Here is an 18,380-nt window from a genome sequence, read left to right on the forward strand (position 1 = left end):
ATGTGGAGGAGTGGGGAAACACATCCAGTTCACCGGATTAGCCTCCGCCACTCATGTGGAGGAGTGGGGAATCAAATCCGGTTCACTAGATCAGAGTCCACCGCAACAAACCACCGCTCTTAACCACTACACCACGCTGGCTCTCCAGGTCCAGGAAGTCCAGGGTGAGGCTTCATTATGTAATCAAGAAAAGTATAAAGGCCAGTTTTCACTAAACTGGTGAACACCTGGAAAGTCTGAGAAATCCCAGAGCCTCGTTACACTTTTGGGAAAGCGAGTCAAACTTTGTGATGAATTTTGATTCAGCAGCTTCACACTGCAGTCTCTCACTGAAATTCTTTTGCTGAGGAATGGGGACATTGAGAGTGGGCACAGGGTGTCCTGGAAGAACGGAAGGTTCTCCCGCTACTTTCAGGATTGTGGCCATTTGGCCCTGCTATTAACAAGATTTGTTGTACATCTGTTTCTGCCTAGGGAGGCACACCTGGTGAAGTGGACTCTCCAGCAGAGAATAAAAATTAGTCTACCTGCTGCAGCAACACCAGAGAGGAGTTTCAAAGTCCACTGCAGCTTTCCTGCTGGAACTGAACTGGGGAGCTTCTGCCCTGCCCCAGAGCCAAGGCCCAAAGCAACACGAACAGGCGAAGCTGACTCATGCAGAGTCATCCCGTTGGCCTCTCCAGGCTGGTCTTTCTCCTCTGACTGCCAGCAGCTCTCCAGGAGGGCCTGTCACATCACCCGCTACCTGACCCTTTTAAGTAGAAATGTCAGGGATTGGACCTGGGACCTCTGCCCCACCACTGGGCCATGCTGCCCCCCAAATAAAGCTGCCTTCTTCAGGGTTTGCCTCTTGGTCCATCAAGGTCCAGAAGGTCATTGCTCCAGAAGGTCAGACCAGAACCAAGGGGTTGAAATTAAATCAAAAGAGTTTCCGTCTAGACATTAGGAAGAATTTTCTGACAGTTCGAGCGGTTCCTCGGTGGAACAGGCTTCCTCAGGAGGTGGTGAGCTCTCCTTCCCTGGAGGTTTTTAAGCAGAGGCTAGATGACCATCTGTCAGCAGTGCTGATTCTATGACCTTAGGCAGATCGTGAGAGGGAGGGCATCTTGGGCATCTTCTGGGCATGGAGTAGGGGTTACTGTGTGTGTGTGTGTGGGAGGTAGTTGTGAATTTTCTGCATCATGCAGGGAGTTGGACTAGATGACCCTGGTGGTCCCTTCCAAATCTATGATTCTATGAGGTCTGTCTTGTCTACTCAGACTGGCAGCAGCTCTCCAGGGTTTCAGACTAGAAAACTTGCTACTCAATCCCCGCAGCTGGAGATGGCAGGGATTGAAACTGGCATCTTCTGCACGCAAAACAAAAGTTGGCCTTCTGTAACTGGAGCACACTTTGTCCGGCTCTCTTCACAACTGACAGTGAAAACATATGCAGTTTGTGCACCCTGCATGTGCTCAATTGTTCTATGCATGTGCATTGAGTAATTCTTGCTTTACAGCCAAAAAACATAAAGAACATGCGATTCGACCACCTCACTTATCACAGTCATGGTCTCCTTATGGGCATAAAATCGATACACAGAGTGACTACATAACAGCATAAAATTGTTACAACTGAGCAGAGCTGAGAAAGTTAAAACAGAGATAAATAGAGAGATGCTAAAGTTCATGAAACCCACTAATTAACTTGATGGTGAACTTTCATGGCAACTCTCAAAAATTTTGCCACTTTCTCTAATATATCAACAAAAAAGTGGTGAACCCAAGGGAATTTGTTTCAGAAGAAGAGGAAATGAAATTTCTGCTGTGGGAAGGGGGGCACCTTTGGTCTTTCTCAAGGTTGCCAAATTTTTCTCAGCGGCTATTAAGGTCCGTTTGACAGAGACCACTAATGGTAATGTCAAGATTGGCCGCAATTAACTCTTAGGTAAATTTTAGCACAACGTTTTTTTATCATTTTATTATATTTCTGTTAAGCTATGGAGATACTTTTAGATTTGATAGCCACCCTTTCAAAATCCTTTTTAAGGTTGTAATTGTGTACTATGTTCTGGCAAAAGCGGTAGGTAGGTAGGTAGATCGGTATCAACAAAAAAAGAGTTTAAGAGAGGTTGACTTATTTACCAAAGTAAGACTTTGAAATTTACTGCGAAGTTTCCACCTCGTTGACCCCCACTCTAGTCCTCAGTTTCATCCCTAAAGTGAACCCGTGTTGGCTCTTTCGCACGAACAGAGGTGCTCTCATACAAGGAGGATGCAGGTGCCTTCACTGTACCAGGTGACCAGGTAGGGCTGCCATCCCCAGGTGGGGGCTTCCTGGGGTTCTGGGGCGGGAGGGAGGGAGGGGTTCAATGCCACATAGCCAGCCCCTCCAAAGCAGCCCTTTTCTCCAGGGGAAACCGACCTTTGTCGCCTGGAGATGAGCTGTAATTCCCGGGGATCTCCAGGCCCCACCTGGAGGTTGGCAACCCCAGACTCGGTGCGGGGCAGCCCCGCCCCCACCCCTACCCGCGGACGCACCTCGGAACCGGGACTCAAGGGCAGGGGCAGACGCTCGACCCCGACGCGCGAGAGAGGCCGTTCAGACGAGCACCCACGTGCGCCGCTGACCCGCGTCGGAGCGCGCGAGCCTCGCTCCCCGATTGGTTCTTTGCCAGCCCCTTTCCGGATTGGCCCGCTTTCCCGTGAGGCCCACCCTCGCCCTCCGCTTAGTTGGCACCGCTGCGGACCAATCGGTCCGTTCGGCCGCAAGAATTCCGCGTCGCGATTGGACGAGGCGCGCCGCAACGGCCGCGAAGGGGTCGCGCGGGGATTGGTCGCGGCGCGCTCGGAAGAGACGCGCGGTTGGCGAGGGCGGCGGAAGGGGCGGGCTCGCGGGATGGAGGCGGCCGAGGCGGCCGGCTCCGGCGGAGACTTCGCCGCGCCCAGCTCGCCGCGCGGCTCCCCGGCCGTGCCCGCGCCCACCCGCCGGCGCGCCTTCCTGTGGTGCCGCGAGTTCCTGGCCGGGGCCTGGCGCCGCCTCGCCGCCCCCGAGCAGCTCGGCATCACCCCCGTCAGGTAGCCACGCCCCCCCGCCGCCGCCGCCACGCCCCCGCGCCGTGACGTCACCGCGCCGCCTCCGAGGGGCGGAGGGAGGGCGCGTCGCCGTTCCCCCGCGGAACTCGCGGCCACTGGCTTGGGCGCCCGCTAGTTGTGATCCATCCATTTATCTACCTTGTTATGGCTACTAGTAGTGATTATCCATCTAGCTATGGCTGGTAGTTGTGGTAGATTATTGATCTGTCTAGTTATGGCTGCTGGTAGTGATAGATTATCTATCTAATTATGGCTGCTAGTGTGCGTGTAAAGTGCCGTCAAGTCGCAGCCGACTTAGGGCGACCCCTATTTTGGGGGGGTTTCATGGCAAGAGACTCACAGAGGTGGTTTGCCAGTGCCTTCCTCTGCACAGCAACCCTGGTCTTCCTCGGTGGTCTCCCATCCAAATGCTAACCAGGGCTGACCCTGCTTAGCTTCTGAGATCAGACGAGATCAGGCTAGCCTGGGCCACCCAGGTCAGGGCATGGCTGCTAGTAGTGATAGATTATCTATCTAATAATTATGACTGCTAGTAGTGATTATCTAGTTATGGCTACGTAGTGAGATTCCCTTATGAGATCCCCTGGCCGGCTGGGAATGGCCGATTCAGCCCCTTAGGTGGGAAAGCGGCCTGCAGGTGGGAATCCAGCATGTCAGGGCAAAGAAGTGTCGCTCTCTCTCAACAGGCTGAGCTCCTTTGGAGGGCTGCATAAGGTGCTGCTTCTGCCCGTGAGGTTCCACTTGCAAGCCCCAGCCTGCCTGCCTGCCTGCCCGGAGGAGTAGGGTCCATTCAAGCCAGGCCACTCCACCTCTCTGTCTTCACGTGCCTACAGAGAGCTCCTGGGCTGGACCCTCTGCACGGCCCTGAGCGTGACTGTTAAAGGGGCTGAAAGCTGGAAAGTTGGCCGAGGAAGGGGCATGTTCTTTTGCGCCTGGGGAGGCTTTGATTAGTAGGAGGGAATCTTTCCAGTCTTGGAAGGTGGGAGGGGAGCAGGGTTGAACTCGGGAAGAGTCGTAGGGGCAGGGGAGCAGAATTTGGAAGGGAAGCCATGGCCCGTTCACACAGCCGGTGAAATTGAGCGTGCCGGGGGGAAGGGTTGTGGCTGTCTTTCAGCATGCAGGGAACTTTCTTCCAACAGGGAGAAGCATTCAGAAGAGCAGCTTCTCCCGCAGAGGAGCAGCGTGTTGGCTGTAGGTGAAATGACGTGAGGGAGCCACGGCACTTCTCCATCTGCTAGAGGAGAGGGCGTCTGCGTGGTCGTTCCCAAGACCCCCGTCACTCCTGCAGGGGCTCTGGCCCCATCCTGCTCGGGCTGGCCTTTCATCACTCACAGAAGTGAGGAATGCAGAGTCATCTTTTTTCCTTTACAAAACTTTAAAACCAGCTGAGGAGAGAACGCTTATTTCTTTGCCCCAGCGGCTCACGTGAGCAGTTCCCTGTTTCCTTGCAGGCCCGAGCAGTGAAGGAGCCGTGCCTTTCTTGCCCTTTTAGTGGAGGTCATTAATTGCGTTTCCTCTTGCTGTGGAAGCTTTTTGGCTATGCCCGTGGCCGCGGGGGACACGCGGTGCTGCAATAACCTTCTTCTGGGGCCGCTTCTACTAAGCATCCCTATGTGATTCACATGCCAGTAACACCTGCATGGCCTAGCAGAGATCTTGGACCTCCATTTGTAGCAAAGTGTAAGATGCTCAGTGGGGCTAAAGGAGCAGGTTGTAGGGGAAGCAGGTAACCTGGTCCTCTGTGGCTTGCTGCTGGGGTGCGTGTCTTCCCCCTCCCGGTGCCCCCTGCCCCCTTTCTCTGCCTCCAGCTTTCTCTGCCTCTGAACTGTTGTCAGAGCACAGGCCAGCCCCTGAATGCCACTAAGGAAGGGACCCATTTCCCTTTTCTTAATACATTTCTCTGGCTTGCTGGTGTCTCTCTGAAGAACAAAGAGCCCTGCATCCTGATAGCCATGACGAGCAGACTTCTTGTTCCTGTCTGGTTCCAGTTTTAAGTCGGAGCAGTTGGATTCTCATGGCAGAATCGGTATTTCAAGAACTCGCCTGCTGAGGCAGATGCAACTAGTGTTGAGCTCCGTTTGCCGAGTTGAGTGCAAAGGCCGTGGTCTTTCCTGTACTGTGTGTGCCCAGCGCCCAGTATGCAGAGCTGCACTTCCTGTGAGCATGGAAGGTGCCTGGAGCTAGTGTGGCTGAGAGCCCTGAGATTGCGTCTCTCGTGATCGCATCTCTCCCTGAGGCTGCCCTGTTAAATTGATGGGTGGCGGATTCAAGGGAGGAAGACTTTAGTCCTTCACACAAGGCACAATCGGATTCCATCATTCGCATCCACTCGATATGGAAGTATTTCTTCACACAACACATGGTTAAATTGTGGAACTCCCTGCCCCAGGATGTGGTGATGGCTGCCAACTTGGAAGGCTTTAAGAGGGGAGTGGATATGTTCATGGAGGAGAGGGCTATCCATGGCTAGTAGTCAAAATGGATACTAGTCATGATGCACACCTATTCTCTCCAGGATCAGAGGAGCATGCCTGTTCTATTAGGTGCGGTAGAGCACAGGCAGGATGGTGCTGCTGCAGTCGCCTTGTTTGTGGGCTTCCTGGAAGCACCTGGTTGGCCACCATGTGAACAGACTGCTGGACTTGATGGACCTTGGTCTGATCCAGTAGGTCCTTATGATATGCTGGAAGTCCACTGGCTGCTTCCACAGAGGATTGAAACCCCTTCAGAAGGAAGCCAGGAGCCGAAGTCTCCAGGTGACCCATTTGGGCTGTCAGCACGCCCAGGGCTGCCAAAGAATTGGGAGCAGACCCTGGACCCCAATTGGTACTGCCAATTGATTTGAGTCATTTTTCTGCTATTCTTTTATGTCTGGCCCACTGTAGCTAAGAAGAAAGGTGGGCTGACCATTAAAAAAAAAAAAAAAGTCAAAACCTGCAAGCTCTTGGATCACCTGGGCCGCTTTATGTATTATTTAGCACGCGTGTGAGTTCAGCTTCTGCCCTCCAGGTCACCCTGTTCTCCCCCCCCCCCCCCGGGTAGTGCTGGCATTCTGCTTCGGGGAGTGGTTCCAGGATCGGTTTCTCCCCTGATCCTTCTTTCCTCGTTTCTGCTTTCTCTACAGTGGAGGGCTCAGTAACCTCCTGTACAAATGCACCCTGCCGGATCACATTGCGACAGCGGAGGATGAGCCGCGGCAGGTTCTGTTGCGCGTCTATGGGGTCATCCTCCAGGTGAGGCCTTTGCGGTGCCACTGCTCCCCTCCCCCCCTTTGCTTAGCTGCCCCCTTGCTTTCTGCCTGGAGCCAAAAAAGGAGTGCTGTGTGTGAAGGCGGCAGGGGCTTGGGCAGCGAGTCTCCTGCTTTGGTCTTCTGCCCCCCTTCTCTGGTGGTGCTTTGGGGAGTCTGTGGGCGGGTGTTGCTTCCTAGTCAGCTTTTGGCTGACTGCGTTCCTGGCAGGGTCATGGGGGAATTCTCTCTGTGGCTATTGAGTCTTTCTCTGTTGGATTCAAGCTCTCATTCCCCCCAACACGCCCCTGAAACGTGCAAATGGAAGGGTTGCTCAAGGATGAGAGATGTCGCTGCGCTGGGAGGTATAAACTGTCTGGCCCTCATGGCAGTGTCAATTTCCTTGTCTCTTCCGTCTGTCCCAGCCTAGATGGCACTGCATGATTCTATACACACTCGTATGAAATCATAGAGTTGGAAGGAACCACCAGGGTCATCTACACTCATCCACCAGCTTGTCTTGGTTCTTCTGGGAGGGGGCTGGAGTCTGTCTTCATGGTGTGGTTTCCAATGTCTGAGTCTGGCCAAGCCCATGTAGTAGCATTCCTTTTGGGGGGGCTGGCTCTCACCCTGCCCCCTTTCTCCCTGCCAGGGTGTTGACTCGCTGGTTCTCGAGAGCGTCATGTTTGCCATCCTGGCGGAGCGGTCCCTGGGGCCACGTCTCTACGGCATCTTCCCACAGGGGCGCCTGGAGGAATATATCCCGGTAGGGAGGTGACAATTTCTCTTTCTCTCCTTTACATGGATATGTTTTGGTACCCAGGCAGTAAATGCATGCTGCAAAGCCCTGCAGGAGCAGACTAGGCGGCCAGAGTCGCATTCCCTGCAGTCAAGCAGCAGGGGGTGGAGTGGGGAAGCAGTGGGAGCCCTGTGCCCCCCCCACAATTCCCTCTATCCCTTGTTGCCTTGCCACAGCGAAGTCTCATAAGCTTGGCGCAGTTGTGTGGTTCAGTGGATGGTGACTGTCCCCCATGTTGTGGCCCTGGGCAAAGGAGGCCTGGTTTCAGATCCCTGCTTGGCCATAAACTCTGGGCCAGTCGGCCGCTCTGTCCCTCAGCTGAGCCCACTTCCCAGGTTTGTTGTGAGGCAAGAGTTGTGGCGGGAAGGCTTGATATGCTTACCCGTGCTCCCTAGGGAGGAAGGTCAGGGGAAAGTGTGATCCTTGCCACTGGACTGGCAAACCTGTCGATATCCTGGCCAGGGCTGCAGCAGGGCGCATATGCACGCATGTGGTGACTCTTGATGTGTCCTGGCTTCCCACCCTCCTTGCCTGGGGCTTCCTTATCCAGAAGCACCTAGTTGTTCTCTGGCCTTCACGAAGCCTCTTTCGGGAGGTTTTGGGAGCTGTTTCTCTTTCACTAAGGGTCTCATAGAATCTTAGAACCGTAGAGGGGCCAGGCAGGCTATCTAGTCCAACCCCCTACTCAATGTAGGATCAGCCTAGAGCATTCCCGTCAAGTGCTTGTCCAGCCCCTGCTTAAAGACTGCCGGGGAGGAGGGAGCTCACCCCCCCCTAGGCAGCTGATTCTCATCTCCCCCCCCCCCACAACATGCACACCATGCACACCTTTTTTCAAGATACGCTGAAAGAGGGTGGATCACCCAGGATTCCCCAGTGAGGTACGTGGCTGTGTGGAGATGAGAAGCCAGGCCTCCACAGCTGGTCTCCCTCCTGCTCCACCACGCTGGCCTTTGTTCTCCTGCTCGGCCCAAGAGCCTCTCCCTTCTGTCATGCGGCGGGGACTTCTGGTCAGGCTGCTTGTGTTGAGACGTGTAGGGAACTCTTATGGGTAATATGGCAACCGCTGGGCATGCCCTGATTACTTTTGAGAATATTAGATCATAACAGTTCATATGTCTTATCTCTTGATATATACTGTCCAAAGTCTACTGACTGTATAGTGACCTAATGACCTCAGTGGAGTAACCTTAAAGGGATTAGCAACTCTAAATAGATTAAAGTCTACTAAGATCATCATCCTATGTAACAGACAGCCAGTGTTTGCTTGAGGAATGCTGTCCTCAGAAAGGAATGTTTCATTGTCTTCTCTTGATCTTATTAATAATTAATTGTGGTATGCCTTGCCTAAGTTCCATTGTCTAAAATACTGATTGACCTTTTGCTATCCATTGTAATATTGCTTAATAAAAACCTTGGATACTCTGAGGGAAGGCAGAGTATTCTCCAAGAATTCAAGATACAGAATTGTCTGTGTCTTCCCTTCAGAGACATTGCTCCCGCATGCGGCCAATCCCCAGCCATTTATTTATTTATTTTTATTTGACTTATAGCCTGCCCTCTCCAGCAAAAGCTGGGCTCAGGGCAGCTCACACAGCAATAAATGTAAACATAAAATAGAAATCATAAACTTGTAAAACCAGTTAATTAAAATGGCCCTATAAAACTGTAAACAGCTATCTACAAATGACGCCAGAATTGTGAAATACGGCTACAGTGGGCCTGCTGGTGGTTCAAATTAAGTGCAGTTCCTAGATGGACTGGTTGCTTTCAGGCAAGGTGGCATAAGGTAGGGAGGCCAGCATTAGTGGAGAAAAACCGTAGCTGGTGGAACAGCTCTGTCTTGCAGGCCCTGCAGAACTCCATTAGGTCCCGCAGGACCCTGGTCTCGTTAGAGAGGCTGTCCCACCAGGCGGGGGCCAGTTTCCCACCTTAGAAGCAAAAGCTCATGTTGGCCAAGCCAACACCCTGCCTCACGCAGCCATGTGCCCTTCCCGCCCTCCCCCCAGAGCCGCCGTCTGCTCACTGAGGACTTGTCGGACCCCAGCATATCGGGGGAGATCGCCATGAAGATGGCTCAATTCCACGGCATGATCATGCCCTTCAACAAGGAGCCGAAGTGGATGTTTGGGACCATGGAGAGGTAACATCATTTATGCCTTTGTGAGTTTCAGGCTTGTCTACCGGAATAGGTTGTGTGTGCAACTGCCCTTGATGATGGGCTTCAAAGCACATCTTCTCTGGCAGTGGGGCAAAGAGAATGTGAGGCATTACCGTGCCACATCTGTGAGGTCCTTCTGGCCGGTGTTCGAGGAGCTCTGGTAGACCTTCACTGGCCACTGCGTGAGATTGGAGGCTGGACTAGGTGGACCCTCACTGGTCTGATCCAGCAGGGCTCTTCTAATGTTCTTAAGTAGTGTAAATAGGTCCGCTGGGTGTTCCATCTCCCTATACATCCGGTTGCAATCCTAAGTCTGCCGTGAACACCCTTGAGATTATTCCATCCTTCCCCAAGTCCTAGAGAATGCAGTCTTGTAGGGCAGAGGCTGAGTAGGACTCAAATCCTTTGAAGCTGTAGGCACAGCAGCAGGGTGGGGGCTTTTCTCCTCATGCCAATCTGAGCCGGGGCAGCGGAGAGTGAGCAGGTGATCCTCCTTTGCTCCCAGGTACTTGAGGCAGATCTCCGAACTCACCTTCCCCCAGGAGGCTCAGCAGCGGAAGCTCAGCAAGCTCAAGGCGTACAACCTGGAGGCCGAAATGCGTAGCCTCAGGTGAGCAGCTTACTGTGGTGGGTGGGGGCTTGCCTGAGGCTTCCTCTGGGCTTTCATGGGGTGGTACCAGTCAGCATCACCTCTTGGAAAAGGTTCAATCCAGTTGCTTTGGAAACTGCTGTGGTGAGTCAGGTCCAGGCTCTGGGTCTCCTCTTCTGGGGAGGGGCTGTGGCTCAGTTGAAGAGCCTCTGCTTTGTATGCAGAAAGTCCCATGCTCAATTCCTGACATCTGCAGTTAAAAAGGACCAGGCAGTAGGTGATGCAAAAGACCACTACCTGCGACCCTGGAGAGCCGCTGCCAGTCTGATTCAGTACAGGGTGGCTTCGTATGTCGGTGTCTATTAAGAGTAGCTGCAGGGGATGATGCCAAGGAAGTTCCTACGTGGGATGTGACAGTGGCAGCTGCCCCCCCCCCAACCTCTGGATGTCTGAGGGCCTCCACATATGGGACTGGTCACTGGCTATTGTGGCTGGCACCCGATGGCAGATGGGTTCTTTGCACGGTTTACTTGGTTTTTTAAAAAGGGCAATGTTATGGGGTTGTGGGTTCCAGACGTTCGTTCATCTGCTGTGCGCCCGACTCGGTGGTGGTGATTCTGTTTCCCTCCCTCTCCCTTCCAGCCTGTGTGCCCTTCTGGTGCCCACCTAGGGGAAGGAGAGTGAACACATGAAGCTGCCTCTGTGCTGAATCCAACCCCCCTAGGTCCATCAAAGTCAGTATTGTCTACCCAGACCAGCAGCGGCTCTCCAGGGTCTCAGGCAGGGATCTTGCACATCACCTACTTGCCTGGTCCCTTTAACTGGAGATGCCGGGGATTGAACCTGGGACTTTCTGCATGCCAAGCAGATGCTTTGCCACTGAGCTAAGTAAGACCCCTGAGTGGAGAGAGCTGGCCAGCTTTTCCAACCCTCTCTGTCTCTTGGAACTCCCGCAGGGCTCTCCTGGAGGCCACTCCATCCCCCGTGGTTTTCTGTCACAACGATGTGCAAGAAGGTGAGAAGGGGGCTGGCAGATCATCCAGGGAGCCTCGGGGAAGCGCTCCAGAAGCGCCAGGGAAGAGGAAAGGGGATCTTTCCCAGCTCCTTCTGTAGCTGCTAAATTGTGGGGTGGGGTGGGGGGCTTCTTGGGCATGCTGGGATGACTCCTCCAAGCAGAGAAGGACCGGGTCCCGCCCCCCTTTCTGCCTTCAGAGTGAGAACAGAATGCTCGCTGCGGCCCTCATCTTTGACTGCCTCCCCAGGGAATATTCTGCTCCTAGCTGGGCGCGAGAACCTCACCTCCGACCGTCTCATGCTCATTGACTTTGAGTACAGCAGCTACAACTACAGGTGAGCCGTGCGGGCGAGGGACGGAGGTCTGCCGCGTTTGACCCCTAGCCCCAGTCGGCGTGGCTGCAACAGGGCCACATGGCTCCCCCTGCCTGCTGGGCTCTGGTGGGCCGGGGAGTGGGCTGGCTGGTCCCCCTTCTGCTTTTCCACCAGAAGAATGCCCATTGGCTTCAGCCCTATTAAGATGTTTCGTGTTGCTCTGCCTTCTCTTGCACAGGTGCTGTTAGTTGACTTGCCCAGGATGGTAGGATCCCATCTTTTCTCAAGCCGCTTTTTGGGCCAAACTGCATTATATATATATTTTTAATGAGTCAGGTCTGGGTTGCCCTGAACAGATTTGCTTTTTCCGCAACCTCCCGCAGCTGCTGGGAATATCATTTTTCAGGCCTGCGAGAGCCTCATTCAGCTGGGGACCATGAGATGGGGGGAGGGCGGTCTTTGGATCCCCCCCCAATGCCATTTTCCTGAGCCAAAATGGCCCCAGTGGGCGTGGGGGGGTTACTTGCATGAATTTGGAGCAGCACGTGGCATATTCAGACTCGGACAAGACTTGTTAAAGAGAGCCAGCGTGGTGTAGTGGTTAAGAGGGGTGGACTCTAATCTGGAGAACTGGGTTCAATTCCCCACTCCGTCACATGAGCCACAGACTCTAATCTGGTGAACCAGGTTTGAATCCCCACTCCTCCACATGAAGCCAGCTGGGTGACCTTAGACCAGTCACGGTTCTCTCTGAACTCTCTCAGCCCCATGTATCAACGGACAACCTCTCACCCAGGTTAGAAATGCTGACAACAGCCCTTTCAGACTCCCAGTGGGCAAGGTTCATTTAATAGTGAGGTCGAGAGCTTTTCTTTGCCAAATCCTTATCTCTCCAGCCTTCGGTTCTTCCCCGGGAAAGTTGCACCCACAACACGCGCATCTCCTCTCATTAGTTTTGGAAAATTAAATTTATTTTTTAAAACATAAAGAAAACACTCTCAGTTCGTAACAAGCAAATAAAACCATCCTACTCACTAGTGAGGCCATCAGAAGATGGGGGGGAAACCCCGCCAGGACAAGGCTAATGCCTTAAAGAAAACTTCCACACACACCAATCAAGGTCAAACTCTTAATCACTCTCCACCGAGCAACTTTCAGTCTTAAAGGCAGACGCATGTTACTTCCATACACCCCACCTACCTCACCAAGTGTCTGTTGTGGGGACGGGAAGGGAAGGAGATTGTAAGCCGGTTTCATTTTCCTTAAAAGGTGGAGAAAGTTGGCATAAAAAACCAACTCTTCTTCTTCTTGTGCCATTTGGCTTAACGGATGGGGATTGTGGCTGTGTCCAGTATTTGGTGCAGGCAGGGCTTGCTGTGGCCACGCGTCCTTCATCTGAAGTGGCTCTTCGTGCATAACATGTTCCCCCCACCGCCAGGCACAGCCTCATGGATGCCAGGATCCCCGGCAGCAGCTCCGGCAGCTGAGCTGAGAAATAGTGGCTTTCTCTTTCTCCCCCAGGGGTTTTGACATCGCCAACCACTTCTGCGAGTGGGTTTACAACTACTCACATGACCAGTGGCCTTTCTACAAAGCCAGCCCGGAGAACTACCCCAGCCGCCACCAGCAGGTAGCCAAACCTGTGCTGATCGAAAGGACCAGTCGGGACTTGCTTGTTTGCTTTTTTTTAGGAGGCAGTTTTGCAAAACATAGAAAAGAACAGCTGTAAAACAACTGTAAAGTAAGTCTATACCTTGACATAAAAGTCAAGACAATGGATGAAATCAAACGCAGAGCAAGACAGCAGTTTGGCAGCAAAAAAACCCTAAAACAATCCCTTGCGTGCCAAAAGAATAGGAGTATTTAAAGCTGCAAAGACGGGAGAGTCCCAGGTCTTTTTTTAAAAATTTTTTTATTATTTTCCAAAATTATTAATAAAAAGGTTTAACAATAACATATATTGAATAGAAAAAAGAAAATTGACTTCCCCTGCTTCTCCCTCCATCCTGTAATAGACTTGTAATCTCTTTTGCATAAATTTCTAACCCTAATACCATTGTTAATAATCATTAATCATTCATCACTTCATTATTATATTTTCTATAACAAAACCAGAAAAAGAAAAAAGAAAAGAATTTAACTAATAACATCACATAAGAAGGAGAAAAAAGAATAAAAGATTTTAAAAAGGAAGAAAAATATTAAATCTCCCTAGTGAAAGATGGATTAGTATAGTAAGAAGCAAATAATTATTTCTAGTGAAAGTTAATTTGTAAATCCTCCATTTCTCCCTAACACTCATTTATTGCATGACATTTCTAGTAGATTAATATTTTACGTAATTCCATTTCCATTATAACCAATCCATTTAGTCAGTTACTTATCAATTTTAACCAGCAGGAAAAAAACCAGACTCTTTTAAATTAGTCCCTTTATCCTGAATTTCCAGCGTTTCTGTCTTTTCCACATTTGAAGTAGTTAACGCAAGGCATCCTTGGAGATTGTTGGTAAATTCTTTTCTGCAGATGGAGCATAGATCCATGTTGCATTGTCTTTCATCCCAAATTCAAAGAGGGGAATCCTGACCGACCCAGTTTTTCTGTTTCTCAAATCCTCCAAGCCGCTGTTGTAAAATCCATCAGATATATCCAGGTAGCACATGTCAAAATCTGTCACTTTGAGAAGATCATCAAACAAATCCAGATGGTGAAAATGAAAATCAGACTCTTTCCAGTCCATTATTATCCAGTGAGTTGCTGCAGATTGCTTTGTAAAATTCCCCATGTCATTTACAAGATCCCTTTGTTCTTTGTCTCTCTTGTCTGCCAGAAAGTCTTTTGGTGCTTCCTCTGATCTCATTGAGGTGAATGAGGCTTTTATTTCTTTGGTTTCTTCTAAAATAATGTCCAGTTTCTGAATAAGACCTTGAAATAAAGTGTTCATCAAATCCATGAATTGTTCCATCTGTTGAATCATATTTGCCATGAATGCCATGATTGCACCTCCAAAGTTTCCTGTTAAAGTTCAGTTAGTGAAATCCAGGCAGATTCAAGATGAGTAACAGGGAGGTACTACAGGAATCAAAGTCATACACCTTCCTTCTTTGTAGTCAGAGGCTTAGGAATCATTTACTGGTTACACACTGATATCAGGCATCCGATTCCAATTTCTCTGACTTTCTCGCGATGCTAAACTGTTGCCAGGAAGGACGTGGCAGGAAGTTTTTATTTAATTAAAAAGACTGTCCTTGAGTTGGGGGGGAATCTCCACTCCTCCCTCCCCTTAATAAGTAATAGTTCCTGATTGGCAATTAAAGCGTCTTTCAAAAATCTTAGCTGTTATGTTTTTCCACTGATCAAGTTGATAAAGCTCCTGGCAAGTTATTGATGCTTTCTTGGTTTTAAAAAGTCATTTAAAGGTTGAGTGGGGAGAGACAGATTCAACAGATAAGCATAAGAATTTCCTGGGACTTCCAGATCCAGGTAAAACAAAAGAGGTCTTTCAAACTTACTCAGATGTCAGAAGAGCAGGTATAGTTACTTATATAGTTGCCAGATGTAGATAGGTAGGGGGGAGTGAAGCCAATAAAAATTCTAAGAAGCATCGGTTCTTGTAGGTTATCCGGGCTGTGTAACCGTGGTCTTGGAATTTTCTTTCCTGACGTTTCACCAGCAACTGTGGCAGGCATCTTCAGAGGATTAACACTGAAGGACAGTGTCTCTCAGTGTCAAGTGTGTAGGAAGAGTAATATATAGTCAGAAAGGGGTTGGGTTTGAGCTGAGTACTGTCCTGCAAAAGTAATTGTATACAATGGTTCCATATTAACATATCATACCCTCATTAGCACATTATCTTGATACTTACAGGACAATGATTAGCACATTACTTTTGCAGGACAGTACTCAGCTCAAACCCAACCCCTTTCTGACTATATATTACTCTTCCTACACACTTGACACTGAGAGACACTGTCCTTCAGTGTTAATCATCTGAAGATGCCTGCCACAGTTGCTGGCGAAACGTCAGGAAAGAAAATTCCAAGACCACGGTTACACAGCCCGGATAACCTACAAGAACCAATGAACTCTGACCGTGAAAGCCTTCGACAATATTTCTAAGAAGCGTCTTCAGCGATGTAGTACTCCTTAGCAGGCGGAACTGCTACTGGGTCTCCAAGTCATAAATCTCAGAGATTCCAGGAGTTAACCGCACAATGAGGCTGCAGGAGATTTCCTGTTACCCGTTCCACTGTTTAGGAATGGGGGGGGGCACAATAGCTCCCTTATTTACGATGTTCTTGGTTCCCCTTCCCGGAGCTCTGGGGGAGGCGACTGCTCCACTCCGCTGCCCTAGCGGAAGTCCAGGAGAGTCCCAGGTCTTCAGGGCTGTCATGAAGCATTCTGATCCCGACACATGTGGCTCAGGACACATACACTTGTTATCTTCAGTGTGGAGTGGTAATGGGGGAATCTGTTCTCTGCCCATTATCTAGCAATTGCTGTAAAATACGGGGGGGGGGGGCAATTCATCTGGTCTGCACTCAGAGGCTGAAAATTCCAGAGGGCTTTTTGGTGACTTGGGAAGCCAGCCTGGCCCTTCTGCCTCAGCCCCTGTGGATGTCGACCTAGACAATGGACGGACTGACCGGGACTCACCGGCAAGGCATTTTGCTGGCAAAATTGCTTGCGCATGAGCATGTGAAGCTGCCTTATTCTGAGTTGGATGGTTAAATTGTGGAACTCTGTGCCCCAGGATGTTGTGATGGCTGCCAACCTGGAAGGCTTTAAGAGGGGAATGGACTTGTTCATGGAGGAGCTATCCATGGCTAGTAGTCAAAATGGATATTAGTCATGATGCATCTCTATTCTCTCCAGGATCAGTGGACCATGCCTATCGTATTAGGTGCTGTGGAACACAGGCAGGATGGGCTGCTGCACTCGTCTTGTTTGTGGGCTTCCTAGTGGCACCTGGTTGGCCACTGTGTGAACAGACTGCTGGACTTGATGGGCCTGGGTCTGATCCAGCAGGGCTTTTCTGATGTTCTTATGTTCAGACCCTTGGTCCATCAAGGCCAGTACTGTCTACGCAGACTGGCAGCAGCTCTCCAGGGGCTCTGGCAGTCTCCATGTTGGTCTGCAGTAAAACAGTTAGATTTGAGTCCAGAATCACCTTAGAGACCAACAAGAGTTTCAGCTTTTGAGAATCACGGCTCCCTTCATCAGAGGCGAGTAGGGTCTCAGGCAGAGGTCTTTCATATCATCTACTACCTGGTCCTTTTTCTTTTCTTTTTTAAACTGGAGATGCCGGGGATTGAACCTGGGACCTTCTCCATGCCAGGCAGTGGCTCTTACACAGAGCCACAGTCCGTCCCTCCCATTCGCCATGACTCAGTCTCCACAGTTAATCCAAGGTCCGGATGCAGTCAGGATGCAGACAGGGCTCAACTGTATGGATGACTTTCCATTGGTGAGGCCTGACGAGGTGGGCAAGCTGCTTTGAAATCTGCAGCCAACCACATCTCGCCCTCCCCCTCGCCCTTCTCGCTGATCATTGCAAGCTGGCGGGGTTCTTATCAGGGGAAGGCCTCGGCCTTTGTGCCCTGTTCTTGGCCCTCCAGAGGAACTGGTTGGCCGCTGTCTGAGACGGGATGCTGGACTAGATGGACCCTCACTGGTCTGATCCAGCAGGGCTCATCTGAGGCTCTTATGACTGGCTCCTTGGCCCAGCTACTGCCATGGACTTGTTCTTCCCCAAGCTTTGGGGAGCAAGACTATAATCATGGTCATTTCCATAGTGAAAACCCCACTTTCTGCTTAACAGTCAGGATTCTCCCCCAAACTTGGTAAGCGCACTTTGCTGCCTGAGTGCCTACCCAGCCCAGTAAAACGAAAACGAAGAGGGAAGCCGTAGAAGTGGGAAAGGGGCTCAAAGTGCATCCCCTGAAAGCTCCAAGGAACTGAACGTTCTTGGGGGCTCAGGGGAGACGGCAGAGCCCCCCCCCCCCCCCGCACAGTGTCCCAGCTGCTTTTGGGCCTGGTCTTTCCACAGCTGCTCTTCATCCAGAGCTACCTGACTGAGACAAACGGGAAGAGTGCGGCCCTCTCGCCGGAAGAACAGGAGTGCCTTGAGGCGGAGATGCTCCTGGAGATCAGCAGGTCAGTGGACTGGGGAGCAGCAACGCTCTGGGGCAGGGAGATAACGCTGGGCCCCATGAGGGATCTTGACAGGCGTTTGGTCCCTCTTGCTCTCCGTCTTCTGGGGAGAACTCCTTGGAGAGGGAAGGGTATGGTTTCTTTGGGGTGGGGGAAGAGGAATGCAGTAGGGCAGAAAAGAACTCTGGAGGAATTTCTCCCCCCCCCCACACACACACACGCAGACACATACTGATTATCCTTCCCCCCTTCCTTCCCCCAGGTTCACGCTGGCCTCCCACTTCCTCTGGGGCCTGTGGTCCATCTTGCAGGCCAAGATCTCCACCATTGAATTTGGCTACCTGGTGAGTAGGACAAGGGCAGGCAGCCTCCCTCCCTCCCTGGGCAGGCCAGCTTCCTCAGGCTGGGGGGTTCTTGCCCCCTGCTGGCATGCAGAAGCCGAAAGCCAATCCATGCATCTTGTGCTGAATTTTAACTGCGTATTCAGGCTACATTTCTTTTTCCCCTGCCCTATAACTTGGTTCTGGGTGTAAACCTAAATTCCTGTGTCCCTGCATGAGGAGGAGGCCTATTGACCCAGACGAATACACAACGCCTTGTGTGGATGTGGGGTCTATCCTGTGTGCGCATGTGCCCTTGCTGCCTGACTGACTGGTCTTTCTGGCTCTTCCCCAGGAGTATGCGCAGTGCCGCTTTGAGGCCTACTTCCAGCACAAGGCGTTGTGCGAGTGACCCCCCCTTCCCCAGCGGGGCCCCCTCCCTGGGTTGGCCATCTGGCGGACTCAGACTACGCCATGGACCTCGAGGGACTTCCGCGTGGACCAAACGCCTCGAAGGCAGCCCGGCTGGCCGGCTAGCCCTTCTTCTGCAGCAAACTTTCTGCTTGTGTGTGTGGATGCTGGGCGGGGGGCGGTGGGGATCCCAGGTCGGTTTCCTCCGGGGCTTGTGCAGGTTGGTCACAGAAAACTAAGGCTGTTGCCTAGCTCAAGGGCCCCAGCTTGGAATTTGGTGGGAGAGGCGTGTGGGGACCATTGGAAGACGTGGGACCAG

The 18,380-nt window shown here is 51.6% G+C and overlaps 1 protein-coding gene across 1 annotated transcript; it reads left to right on the top strand.

Annotated features, from left to right (window-relative positions):
- The first annotated feature begins 2,877 nt into the window (after nucleotides 1-2,877).
- CHKB (choline kinase beta) lies at nucleotides 2,878-18,069 on the top strand. Its single transcript, XM_056846842.1, has 11 exons — nucleotides 2,878-3,056; nucleotides 6,199-6,307; nucleotides 6,953-7,066; nucleotides 9,109-9,242; nucleotides 9,766-9,870; nucleotides 10,806-10,864; nucleotides 11,112-11,199; nucleotides 12,700-12,808; nucleotides 17,227-17,333; nucleotides 17,593-17,674; nucleotides 18,006-18,069. The coding sequence occupies exons 1-11, from the start codon at nucleotides 2,878-2,880 to the stop codon at nucleotides 18,060-18,062; spliced, it is 1,143 nt and encodes a 380-aa protein (XP_056702820.1). The 3' UTR covers nucleotides 18,063-18,069.
- The last annotated feature ends 311 nt before the right edge of the window (nucleotides 18,070-18,380 follow it).

The sequence above is a fragment of the Euleptes europaea genome, chromosome 3 (genome assembly GCF_029931775.1).
Source record: "Euleptes europaea isolate rEulEur1 chromosome 3, rEulEur1.hap1, whole genome shotgun sequence".
In the NCBI taxonomy this organism is placed as follows: domain Eukaryota; kingdom Metazoa; phylum Chordata; class Lepidosauria; order Squamata; family Sphaerodactylidae; genus Euleptes; species Euleptes europaea.